General features: G+C 26.6%; 2 protein-coding genes across 2 annotated transcripts; both read right to left on the reverse strand.

Moving 5' to 3' along the window:
• Positions 1-1,265: 1,265 nt before the first annotated feature.
• On the reverse strand, positions 1,266-7,995 carry LOC112687617 (enhancer of yellow 2 transcription factor). Its single transcript, XM_025560421.1, has 3 exons — positions 7,958-7,995; positions 1,439-1,599; positions 1,266-1,368 (listed from the first exon to the last, which is right to left on the reverse strand). Exons 1-3 carry the CDS (start codon positions 7,993-7,995, stop codon positions 1,268-1,270), a joined length of 300 nt encoding a protein of 99 aa, XP_025416206.1. The 3' UTR covers positions 1,266-1,267.
• Positions 7,996-9,768: 1,773 nt separating this feature from the next.
• Positions 9,769-13,327, reverse strand: LOC112687018. The gene is made up of 4 exons (XM_025559530.1): positions 13,070-13,327; positions 12,826-12,990; positions 11,423-11,593; positions 9,769-9,899 (listed from the first exon to the last, which is right to left on the reverse strand). Exons 2-4 carry the CDS (start codon positions 12,905-12,907, stop codon positions 9,769-9,771), a joined length of 384 nt encoding a protein of 127 aa, XP_025415315.1. The 5' UTR covers positions 12,908-12,990; positions 13,070-13,327.
• Positions 13,328-14,689: the final 1,362 nt, after the last annotated feature.

The following is a 14,689-nucleotide window of genomic DNA, read 5'->3' on the forward strand; positions in this document are numbered from 1 at the left end:
ATACACTACACAGTATTATGCAACGGCTGAACATTTGATTTTTATCTTTAATACAGATATTATACAGTTATTTGATTGTTATATTATCTAATCTACAGTACATGCCCGTCAATCGCCCAATATATATAATTTCACTACAACAGAGAATATACGACCTTAATCTGAAGATATACGGAGTTTATTAGAAATAACCAGAAAGTATACGGCGTATACCGCCGTATACCCTCCACTACAGCACTGGTTAGCAGTGAAGAAGCCTAAATCACAATTTTCAATTATTGTTGTTAAGGAGAGGCTCTTCCTTAAATACTGTATTGGTGATAAGATGATACAGATTCTACCTGATTAAATCAAAATGAAATCATAAAAATTACAAAATCTATAAGTTTGGTGCCATGAATGTTAAGATGAATAAACTGTCCGTCGGTCATATTTTTTAAAAACTTTAGGCTAAATCATGTATCTATAAGAGTTCACCTTGATTGTTGCCTTTTAATTTTATCAGTTTACTTAAGTAAAATAGTAAAATATAGTTGTATACAGTGGCGTATATATAGGGAAGGACCCCGGTGCCAAATGGCTCTCAAAATGATATTATCCTTACATGAAAATTCAAGGTATACACATTATATTGTTTTTTTTTTTTTTTTTTTGTTTTTTTAATGTGAAATTATTTATTACGAAATGATAAATAAAATAAATTGCCAGATAATTAACAGATGTGCAGAGTAAAAAAAAAATGCTGTTTATAAGGAGATACCTATTATAAAAAAACAAACAAATATTGTGTGTATTATTATTTTTCTGCTTCAATACTGTGTGTTATTGGAACCACTGCATACAATTAGGAAAGTTAAATACCATCAATATTGTTAATTATTTTAGGGAAGTATAGTTTCAAAAATGTTCAAGGTGACCCTGTGCTACGGTGCCCCGGGGCATTGCGCCGCTTCGCCCTATGATAGCTACGCCACTGGTTGTATAACAAAGATGGAACTATTTTTTTTTTTTTTTGTGGTGATAAAAAAATTAATGAAGATACATTTCGAAGACTAATACAAATCATTCATCATACCACTTATCTCTTAAAAAGTGTACCATCACTAAAGTGTTTACTAGTGTGACTGGCTCCTTATATTTCATAATTCAGTTTTATATATGAATTTTATTTATATTTTCTTCTGATAATAAGTTTTAATTATTTTTAGAAAGTCATACTATATACACAAAAATATTGTATTAAATTTAATAAGAAAATTATTAATGATCAAGATTCGCTATCTATTTCATCAAAATATCCAGCTGTTTGAAGTAATTTATTTTGTACTTTTACTTTTAATTCTCTTTTGATTGTATCAGGTAACTTTCCTGTAAAAAAAAGGCAATATTAGGTATTTTATTTGTATAAAATCCAGAGTGTAGTTTTAATATAACATACTTCTAGCATCAGGAGCAATGTCATTGAATAAATCATCTTCTGTGATAGATTTTACTGATTGCCCTTTAGATAAACGGTTCTTTAACTTTTCTTTACACAACATAGTAACCTCATCCATCCAACCACTTTCGACTAATCTTCGACATACTAATGATTTAAAACTGCAATTATTTAATTAATAATTATAAACAATTAAATAAGCTCAAAATAAAAAATTTTAATTATTTTCGTTATTAATGAAATTTAGTTTCCAAGCTATTTTTATTTCTAATTGTGGGTTTTTGTAAATATAATCAGATGGTAACTTCAAAGAAAGTCGATAGAATTTTCTTTAGATGTTATATTCAAAAGAATTAAAAAAGCTCGATTCACAATACAATCAAAAACAATCCAAAATCGTATTTTTAAGTTTACAATAGGTACCAAAAATTAAAATTATTGTTTTTTTTTTTAAATATGAGTTTTTTTGTATTCAAAATTTTGGGATTTATCATAGATGATAAAAAATATATTTGGTTTGGAAGCAATAGGTTTTATCAATGAAGTAAATTAAATGTAAGTTATTTTATTTATTAAATTACTTAAATATCTTCATCATCTAACGATGATGAATCTGAAGCATCAATCTAAGAATAATTATAATTTATTTCTTGCAAACTACAAAATACAAAAGAAATAACAAATTAATACATGCTGCAAACTCCCGTATAAACGTAATACAACATTAGAGACCAATTTTTTTTTTTAAATGTTGCACAGGTATATTAACATTATCGTTATAATGCATATTATATGAGTGATCCACCCAAGTAATGTTTTGTTTAAATCTAAATAAACTAATTACAGTGTTACTTATGTATAGATTATGTATTGACACTACATTAACTAAATGTTGCACAGGTATATTAACATTATCGTTATAATGCATATTATATGAGTGATCCACCCAAGTAATGTTTTGTTTAAATCTAAATAAACTAATTACAGTGTTACTTATGTATAGATTATGTATTGACACTACATTAAGTTCTAAATACATATGTATAGGTAATTGTTGCTATAAAACATAGGCTTAAGGAATACAAATTTACTTAGAATATAAATTGTAATTTTTAGACGATTCATATAAGAATCATATGCTTGAACCCAAGGGCGTACCCATGGGAGGTGTCGAGTCCGGACCCTCCATTAAAATTTCTACATACTCAATGGTTTAATAGTAAATAGTAAAATAATAGTATATAGTGCATTTTAATTTCCCATAATCTTCAAAATACAAAGTTTATAGATTATATAATATATAATTATAAATTATATTAATTATATATTATATAATTTTATAATAATATACTAATATACCTATAATGTATAAACCATACTATAGTAAATTAACAGTAATTTTTTGGTATTGAGTTAAACTATAATTATAATTAGAGAACAGATAAAATAAAAATTTTGGACCAACACCATAAAAAATTCCTGGGTACGCTACTGCTTGACTCCAAATGATAATTCCATATAAGATGAATGATTGAACGAGAAACAAATATAGCCTACGTTTATTATATGTGTTAACAATAAATCAGATATAAAATACATAAAACAATTGTAAACAGCCTTAGTTAAATTAATAATATGGTCATTTCATTTTAACTTATAATCAATTGTAATACCTAAAAATTTAACAGTCCGTACTTGTACTAAAATTATGCAATTCTTACAAATACCATTACAATATCAGTATTTAATGAAGAAACAGTGATCAAAGTTAGAAAGTTTCGATTCATTGTTAAAATAGATATATTTTAATTCATTAATATTTAACTCTAGTAAATTGTTGTCAAACCACTACTGTTTTATGACAATATTAGCGGTTTCATACAAAGAATCTATATTTATATTGGATATTAATATCACGGTATCATCAGCATAAATAATAACTAGCATTAACCTGCAGATTAAGTAAACCATTGAAGTATTTATCAGTAGTGTATATAGGTTTTCATTTCGGAGGGGGCTGATCAGTGGCGTAGCCAAGGGGCGGATAAGGGGGCTATAGCCCCCCCCCCTCATTGGGCTGTGTTTATATGTATAGTGTATCTTGACTATTTAATAGAATCAATGGATGCTCGTTTTAATCAAAGGCTTATTGATGTTATGTCACTTAAAGGACTTATTCCGGCCAATTTAAATATGTATGACGATGAAAATATTATAAAAGCTAAAATATGTGCCCAAAATCTCCATGATGATACCTCGTCTAGAAAGAACGTTTTCTGCACTTAATCGCTTAAAAATTTTTTTAAGAAGCACCATGTCGGAAAATAGACTGAATGGGTTAGCTATGACTAATATAAATAAAAATGAGCAATTCAATGAAAGTGAAGTAATAACTGAATATGCCAGAAATTCGCCTAAGAGGATGCAGCTGTCAGAGTGGAGCAAGTGACTGAGCACTGAAACCAAAATTATTATCATATTATTATTAAAAATTATATATTAATAAATATTTTTAAAACTATACTAAAATGCTTGAATTACATTTAAAAACTTGGCGGTAGATGGTGGGGGGGGGGTTAAGGGTGAATTCTCATATCCTCTCTTACCTTACTTATCCAAAAAAGTGATTAACCCCTCCCATTTAAAAATCCTGGCTACGCCACTGGGGCCGATTATGTATTTGATTTTTGGGTGGAAGGAAAGGAGGAAGCACACTATTACGAAAAAGATGACTTTAACACTATAAGTCTTCTCGACTGTCTTTATACCATCAAAGAAATAAGAAACTCAATTTTTTTAATGATTTATAATTTTTAAAAGTATAAAAACTACATTGTAATAAACGAATTTTTTATAAGAGTCACTCAAAATTCACCACATATTTTCAGAATAAACATATTTAATAAATATAAAATTTTAAATGATCGCATAAGCAACATTCTCAGTGTCGCGACAAGTCTTCGGAAACCCCCAGCATTAAAACATATCCATGTTATAAATAACAATCTTTAACAATGATGTTTTTTATTTTAGAAGGGGCCCGGGCCCCTTGCCCCCCCCCCCCCATAAATACGCGCCTGGTATACATATATAATTAATATAATCTGTATATATAAAACAGTAAGCTGATTGACTGCTATCAACGCACAGCTCAAACCATTGAACGGATCTGGCTGAAATTTGGCATACAGATAGCTATTATGATGTAGACGTGCGCTAAGAAAGGATTTTTCAAAATTTTGAATTTAAAGGGTTGAAATGATCCGAATGATCTAAATGATCAGAAGATAGATAGCGTACGATTTCGATACTTCGATTTCGATTCAATCAAAAAAAGCTGCGTGCAAAAGATTCTCAAAACAATTGTTAGATATTGGAGATGGGAAAGTTACTACAGATGAAACGGGATGTATAAAATTACCGAACGATTTCTGCACAATCATTTATTCGCAAAATGCTATCATTGACCAGATATGTCCCAGTGTACACAGACAATACACAAATCATGAGTGGCTGGCAGAAAGAGCAATTTTAGTAGCAAAAAATGTGGAGGTCAACGAATTGAATCTCAAGATACAAAATTTATTACCAGAAAACTTGGTGTCATACAAATCTAGATACAGTTTGCGATGCTACTGAAGTTGTAAATTATCCAACAGAGTTTTTAAACTCATTGGATTTACTAGGCATGCCACCGCATAATTTACAATTGATCATTACAATTTACCATCGATAAAATACCTCATTCAGATTCATTTAAAGTTGTAATACATGCAGATAAAAAACCACCAGAAGAACATAGAGGCAGGTATAATGCACCAACGGCAAATGAAGTTGCTTTAGTGTTAGTAGATCAGCAGTTTGATCGAAGAGACATCATCCTCGGAAACCGAAGTAACTCACTTCACCGTATCAGTGAGATACATCGAGCATACGACGCACTGCAGTATCCTTTAATGTTTTGTTGGGGGGGATGATGGGTATGCAATCAATATACCACAACGCGATCCAAAAACCAAGTTATCGCTTAAAAAAACTGTCCCTGCATCAAGTTTTTACTCATATAGAATAATGGTCAGAGAAGGGGAAGACAACTATTTAGTTAATTATCGTTCTCTTTTCAGTCAATATTTGGTAGAGCTGTGCGTTGATAGCAGTCAATCAGCTTACTGTTTTATATATACAGATAATTCATTTTCAATAGCGCAGTTATCGACCTGGTCAAAAAATATTAAACCGATTTCAACCCTTTAAATTCAAAATGTCGAAAAATCCTTTCTTAGCGCACGTCTACATCATAATAGCTATCTGTATGCCAAATTTCAGCCAGATCCGTCCAATGGTTTGAGCTGTGCGTTGATAGCAGTCAATCAGCTTACTATTTTATATATACAGATACGTAGGTACCTACTAGAAATCAGCCCGGTCTCGGGTCAACCCGGACCGAACCGGAAAAAGCCCGGACCGTGATCGGGTTAGGTCCAGTCCGGTCACATGCTGAGATATTCTTGGTTTAGGTGTGTTCGAGCCTGGGAAGTCATATATGGGTTAGGTTTGGTTTAATCATAATATATTTTTAATATCACTGATGTGGTCCGGTTCGGTCTTTTGTTCTTTTGGTCTGGGTTAAAAATGGTTTTTTTTTTCAATTTATTTCTAATTATTTATAAATAACATATTATGTTCGTATTTCTTGAAATTACTTTTCATTACGGTCATTTTAATCTTTGTGTATTATTAGTTATTAATATTATTTTCCCTCCAGTTAAGATTTTATAAAAATAAACGTTGTTTACTGTTGAATATACAATATAATACGATATACAAATAATACTGTGACATGTGAATGTCTAAAATTGTTTCATTTTATTTTGTTCATTCATCGGAGAAGCATCGCCGCATCGGTATTAGATTCATCCATTCATCGAACATAAAAGTAAGCATAAGAATTTAATAATTATTTATATAGTATATTTATATACCTAGTAGTTATTTTAAGTAATAGTTATTTGTCCAATTATTTAGGAAATGACTGAAAAAATATGGAAAATTATTATCTATTCAATTTATTAAAAAAATAAAAGTTTCAGTGAAATTGTCACTTATGAAAATTGTACAATTACTAAAAATCCTTAATTGCCGATGAATTTAATTAACATTTTGCCAAAGTAGGTCAAGTCTATAGCTAATAAAATCAAAAGTAGTCATTTTGTTGATTTATTTGGAGTATCTATATCTAATTATTGTCTGTTACAATATTCATTTTAATTTTTGGAAACCAATTGCTGCCAATTCACTTCTTTTTCATGCAAATAAAAGAATATTTATCTTACATTATCATTTTCATCTCATAAAAAATTCTTAAAAATGTATCCAATAAAATTGATCTACCTATATCAATTACCTTTAAAAAATGCTTATCATTAAAGTATTTCCAGAAGTCTTTAATGAAGCACTTACAACTTGTTGTAACTATAAATCTATTGCATTGAGTATTGATATTAACAATAAGTAAACTGAATAGTGTATATAAGTAGATAAATGGAATTCTTAAATAAGAGTCACTTTTTTTCAATCATAACCAATTTGAATTTAGAAAAGGACTTTCAACTAATCATGCTATTTTTAATGTAACTAAATATATATATATATATATTACATATATGAAAATATTAATATTGAAAATAAGGTACCTATTAGAAATTACTTTTATTGATATTAAAATAACATTAACCAAAATATAATGATTAAATAAAGATTATAAACTTGATTATTGTGGTATTTGAGAAGTACCACTGGATTTGTTTAAATCATATTTTTTCAATAGAACACAAATGGTTAGAATAGATAGGTAATAGTTGTATTGAAGAAGAAAACACTACTTTTAGTGTTCCATAAGGTACAGTTTTTGGGCCAGTTCTATTTGTAATTTATATAAATGAGTTGTAAAATTTAAACTTTGACGGTAAGGTAATTAGTTTTGCAGAGGATACTATTTTACTTTTTAATTGAAAATCTATTGATGAAATCTATGATAAAGCTAACATAGGTTTAGTTAATCAGTGGTTAGATAATAACACTGCAACTAATTTTTGATAAATTTTGTTATTTGCATTTTTGTATTAACAAATTATATACTTATATGTTCAAGTATAAATTAGTTCTGTGTAATAATTCAATTTCTAATCAAAATAATATAGGAGGATATGTTTTTAAAAACTTAGTTGTTTAAAATATAGATATTTTTATATTTGAAATAGTTATATCTAACATTATAAAATCAATGGTTAAAGGTTTAAAATGTAAATTATTCGATATAAGAAAAACATGTGCCTACCTATATTTAGATAATCATTTACAAGAAAACTACTTAGAATCATATATTAAATTTAGATATAAATTTAAATATTAAATTATTTGTTTTAATTAGGTATATTAATTTAACTATAAATACTATATATAATATTATTTGAATAATGCCACTCAATAAAAAAACACTAATTAAATGGTCATAATTACTTTTCTTCATCTTCAAATTTCATTTCATTATAAGACATTTTACTTATAAAACTATTATTAAAATTCTGTAGAAACTAAAGCTATTTCAGTATTTTATTTGCATTACACATTCAACAAACACAAAATTAAAAAGCTACATAAACAATAAACAATATCATCGAAAATCTTGCTACTATTTAACAGTATTAAAACAGAATAGATTATGAGACAGCAAGTAATAGGTGATAACAATCTACATGGATACCATTGATTATAGAATAGACAGATAGCCCATGGTAAGAGGCAAGGCGGATATATATCCACCTTGGTAAGGGGTTTTCGGCAACTAATATTATGTTTATATGGACTGCTAATAGGTAGCGTTGTATCATTATATCAATCAATAATAGAAATAAAACCCGTCGCACGACGGTCGGTGTATCATGATTATGAATTGTATTAATAGTTAATAATAATAATAATAATAGATATCGACCATCACGATCATTATCTGTGTTTATACTGGAATAGATTTCTGAATAAAACAAGTTCGTTTCATTAAAATTATTTATTATTATTATTAATTATTAAGAGAATGTGAGGATGTCGGTCCATCGTTTGTTTTCTATCTCAGGTCCATGCACAACAAAGACAAAACGTATTTACGGAAAATCATGTTTTTAATGTTTTTGAGTAATCTTAAGAGTAAAGTCACCCATTACAAAAACAATAGAGAATAATATTTTTGAAAGTATGACATCAATTTGTTTATGTATGTCTCAAAATACTTCAAACACTATTTAAAATTACAAATTTTTTTTTTCATTTTGAAAGTCAAAACAAAATCAAATAATAATAAAATATAAAATCGATGTCAATGTCATTTCCTAAAAAATATCCTCTACAAACCAGGTTAAGAGAAATAATTTATATTCCTTACAAAACAATATTCATTCCATTTCAGTGTTTCCATTGATTCAATTCCACAGCAAAGATCTAATAATATTTAAATAGTAGGTAAGTAAAATACAAAATTAAAAAACAGACTTAAATTACTAATGAAGGAACAAGAATAAAAACCCAGAAATTATAATAACAAAATTTATTCAAATAAATAAATATAATCATAAAACAGAAATTAAATAAGAATAATAATTATTCAAACAAATAAATATAAAATATATAATAATAAATAATTATAAAAAGAGACTTAATAATAATAATAATATTAATTCAAATAAATAATTAATAAATGTAATCATGACATCATAACAATTTACAAATTATATAATAACAAAGATATACAAAAGCAAACGAATTATGAAATTAAATATGATTTAAAATTTTTAATTTTGATAATTTTGCTAGTTGTGATGTAGTAGAAATTGTTTGAGTTTTTTTAAATATTTTACATATTAATAAGTGATCAATGATGAATATTTTATGTTCTTTACAATTAAAATCGTTACCATCATTTAACCACTGGTTTATTAAAACATTCATTTTAATTTTTTGCATTAATTTAAAACGAAGTTTTTTTTTATAAAAGTAATTTTCAAAATATTTTTCAAAAATATCCAAACTATGGTTAATTATTTTATTAAAATAAATAGAGGGTGCCTTAAGTCCGGTATTATCATTTTCAAAAGAACTATAATTGATTTTTTTCATTTAAATCTTTACTAGTTAAAAAATTATTTTGGCAAAAGTGACAGTTGAATTTTTTTATACATTTATAGTATCCGGCAAAATACGTTACTGAACAGTCCTCTAAGGTGACTTGTAATTTGGTTTTGATAAAAAGGCAATGTTGATGAATTATATGAAATAATTTATTCAGTATCACTACAACTAGAATCCGTTTCATTTATTTCATTATCTAAAGATGATATAGGTACATTAATTACTGGATTGATTATTATATTATAGTCATCTGTTTCTTGCGTTTCTTCACAATTAGTTCCTTTTGGTGTGCACATAAGGAAAATATACAGCTACTTCTAAAAGAAGTTCTTGTAGTACGAGATGTTGAATTTTTATTATACCCTTCTTTTTGTCTAAAAATATTAAATGCATTTTCTAGAGCATCTTGATTTAACCGATTTGTTAAAATTAATGATACGTCATTTGATTTTTCTCCTTCAAAAAACTGTAGAATACCTTTAATATTTTGCGAAAATCCTTTAAAACACGGTGGTTACGAAATTTTTCCGTTTTTAATTTTTTTTTAAATTTGAAAAATAGTTTAACATTTCCTGTGTGGGTTAATGCACAATTATAAGAATTACTACTATAAAGCGACCTACTATTCAAACAATCAAATAAATTATTCATAAACTGAACGAAATCTGCAGTATCTATTACAGTTTTGCTACGGAGTTGACCAGTTGCTACACAAGTGCGGATGGTTGCTGCCATAGAATTATTCAGTAATTGAGATGCCACTTTTACTCGCATTTTTTTAAAAGAAGAAGGGTGAATATGGGCATCTGTGATTTTAAAAAGAGCTTTAATTTTTTTTATTTAATTTGTCCAACTGATATGTATTTTTTATGTCTTTAAATGAAAATATTTTATCATTTTTTTGAAAACAAGCCTCAATAAAATCGTTACGTACGCTTTTAAGTAAGTGAGGAACGTCAAATATAGAAAAAATTTTATGATCACTAACAAAAAAAAAAACGGATTATCTTCAGAAATATCTAATAATTTCAAAGGGCTTTGGTTGGTTGTGCCTTGGTCGCATACTATAAGTTTCGGGCACAAACCAACATCAATTAAGTTGTTTAAAACATCGATTACATTTTTTAGAATTGTTTTATTAATGGTCGACTGTGTAAGAAAATAAGCAATAGGAAACTTCCACTTGGAGTAAATACCGCGAGCCATAAACAATAAAACAATTAGTAAGTACTTTTATTCGACCTACCATAAGAACCTAAGTCTTGAAATCCCTTAATAAAATCATAGTCCTTGGAATATTCTAGAAACTCTTTAATATACATTTCGTCGAAATTAACAGTACACGCTTTTTCCTTATAACACTTTCGCTCAAATTTTTTGTTAATATGACTTAAAAATAAATCATAAAAATCCGGTAAATATTTAGACTTCCCAATCCATCGTCAAATTGTCGAAGGCGCTGGTAAATTAATTTTTTGTAATCTTAAAAATTTATAAGCAGTCGGCGATTTATAAAAAAGATTTAAAGATAGATTTTTTTCTTCTTTCGACCATGGTTGAAGTTTATTTTTATACTGCTTAGTGCCAAAGCCCTAGAATTGCAAAATGGGAATCTGTGCGTATGTATTACATTGTTTATATTATTATGGGTCTTAATTTTAGAAACTGACCTTTTTAATTTCGAAATATGACTGTTTTTATTACAAATAATTTTTGACTTTTGTTTTATTGATTGTTTTAGTTTAATTTTTCTGGGTGAATCATTATCAATTTCATAATTTATTTTTCTTTTTAAATTCGGACTTGACATATCAATTAATCTGGATATTTTATTTTTTTGTGACGTGGATGTTATTGATGAAAGACTAGGCAATATTAATTCTACTGCATCACTTCTAAATTTTACATACGTTTTAGTTGGAGTCAATAATGTTAATTTATCTGATTCTGCAATTTCAACTGAAGATAAGTTACCTTTTTTAAAAACATAAAAATAAATTATTTAAATATAAAATTAATTTTAGTTATCTTAGCATTTTCAGCATTTTTCCGTGAAATGTGGATAAAATAATTATTACTGCTTTAAAATATTTAAAATACATAGGCACAAATTTTTTTTATAAGCATTTTAACATCAAATAGAAAAATCATGAATATATGAAAATTATTTTGTAATTAAAAATTCATAAAATAATTAAATTAAATAGTTTATGTATTAAAATATAATACAAGGCCCTACATCGTTTTTAACTTAATAATTCTAATATATATATATTTGAATAATTATCTACATTAGAATTTGCTTTAATATAATACTAAATATTCTAAGTACACGTGCCGCAACTACACTAATTTGGGCCGGTGTGTAAATAAAATTATTGATTCATGAAAAATTAACTAATTGTAAAATTAATTTTTCCAAATTTTTAAACATAATTTGGAATTTGAGTTTTTACTTATACAAAATAAGGTTAACATAATTAAAACACATATAGGTATTTAAAAATAAATAAATGTAATATGTAGTCTTTTTTATTCATTTTATATTTAAATAAAAAATAAATAATAAAAATTTAAAATTCCTACAATTTTTTTCTTATAATGATGCTTCGAGTTATTTATTTAAAGTAAAAATTATGGAAAACTTAGTGTTGAATTTTTTAACGTTAGATAGGTATGAATACAAACAATTTTATGAATTTTTTATTACAAAATTACTTGCAAATTTTTGCAATTTTGACATATTTCGTAAAAATTTAAACTTTAAAGGTTTATAAAAAAAAATAATTGTATCTAACGATTTTTAATTTTTTTTTACTTACAATAAGAATGACTTATAAAAAAATCTTGTATTAAATTTACAAATTTTTTTGGTCATCTAAAATTATCTTATAAACGTTTCAAAAAAAAAAAAAATACCTTAAAAAATCGAAAATATCAGTTGTCTATTAATAACTAAAAAAAATCCAGAATATTTTGAAAACTTAACTGTATATAGATAACGCTAAAATAAACATTTAGTGAACATTTCAAGTATTTACAATGATTCGTTTTTGAGTTACAACAATATTAAAAAATTGATTTTTGTCATTGAGCCTCCCCCCCCATTATAGGTTGGGGTCCTGGGCCCATGTGTTAAAAACAAACAACACACCCGGTTATTGTGGCACTGATAATTAAATAAAGTACTCATCATTATTTCTTACCTGCTGATGTAGACGATTGTTTTTCCGAATGATATTCGTAAGGAACAGCTGTTGGCTTTAATTTTTTCTTATTTTGATTCATAAAATCATCTGGACTAAAATGTTCCTGACAAAGATATTTACTATACAATTTTTCTTTCGAAAGCGACAGTAGATTAATATTTCCTATAGTAAGAACATAATTTTTAATATAATTTAAAAAAATTGAATGAAAAATAATTTTAATTAATTAAATAATACATACCATAGTTCAGTACCCTACTTCACTTCTGACTTCATCTTTGGGAAATCGAAACATACTTAGGTTGGGAAACTGTATTGTTGTTTTGAGGCAATTAAAATATTGGCACTTATTTCCAGGAATGATCAATATTGTTATTTGTAACACGAAAACGTTTAAAATAAGAAATTAAATATAAAAACATTGAGAACATAAGCTTTACCGTTTCGAATGACAATCTATAAGTGTAGTCAGTTATCGAAGTTAAAATTAATAATAAAAAAAAAGGACGAATGTAATTTTGAAATTAAAATGACTGTTATTGAAAAAATATCTATTTTTGTTCATTTGTGTATTGTACTTTTCTACAATATAGTAAATATACCAGTTGCGGTTTGGAACTCCCAAAATCCCCTCTATTTAAGTACCACTTACCTTACACAATAATATTATTTATATTATACTGGTACTAAAAATACATAAAATAAATACAAGTATAAGTTCAAAATATTTTAAATTGTGTTGAAGTCACTATAATGAATATATTAAATTTGAATCCAATGATAGGTATCGTTGTATACGAAAAATGATTTGGACGGATATGATTTGTCAGTCTAGGATATATTTTCCAGTAGATGGTAAAGAAAGGTTAACATTTTGTATTCAATTTTCAACTCTTAGCTACTTAGGTATACAAAATGTTTTGTACATTTTAACTACAAAACAATTTGCAATTATTTATGATTTTGACAAATTGTTGTCAATATTTGAATTTCAAACGCTAATAAAAAATAATTGTGCCAATGTATTCTTATAATTTTTTAATCACTATAAGACTAACTCATGATGAACTTTATATTAAATTTTCAAATATTTTGACTCGACCAAAAAAATGTTATCAATATTTATAAAAAAAAAAAATAAGCAAAAACGAGTTCTTACAATGCCTATATAAGCATATAGCATTAAAATAAGTGAAATATTTTGAAAATTAAATCATATAAAGAAAATGCCAATCTAAATAACTGGTGAAATTTTCAAGTATCTACGACTTATAATTTTTGAATAATAACAAATATTGAAATATATTTAAAATCGTTTGAGGATAAATCGTTGTCGTTATGTAATTTTCCAAAAAAATTAAAATTCAAATGCTCATTACATTTTTCCTATAATGAAGCTTCAAGTTTTCTCTATAGCTATTTGAAGAAAAACTTACGGAAAACTTAATGTTGAATTTTTTAATCTTAGATTAAAAAAAATATAGGGACAAAAAATACTAGGATTCACCATATATACATATACAACATTTATACATACGCTGATAAGTTATTTATAGTCCAGAGATTAGTGTGGTACATGGAAATATAACACCCTGCCATAGTAAGGAGTGGTGTACACCGCACTGTTCGACAGTCTGGAATTAGCGACCGGTTTTTTCGACAGCGTGGCTCATCTGTCTATTCTATAATCTATGATGGATATCACCATTATAGGTATGTACTTAATTGTACCTACACAGAATAGGTTAAATAACTTGCTCTAACTTGGTCAATTTTTATTCAATTTTAATTTTTTTTTTTTTTTACAGTTTTAACAAATATGCTCAAGAAAATAACTATCTTAAAAATTAAAAATGCCATT

The sequence above is a fragment of the Sipha flava genome, unplaced genomic scaffold (genome assembly GCF_003268045.1).
Source record: "Sipha flava isolate LNK unplaced genomic scaffold, YSA_version1 109_pilon_pilon, whole genome shotgun sequence".
NCBI classification, from domain to species: domain Eukaryota; kingdom Metazoa; phylum Arthropoda; class Insecta; order Hemiptera; family Aphididae; genus Sipha; species Sipha flava.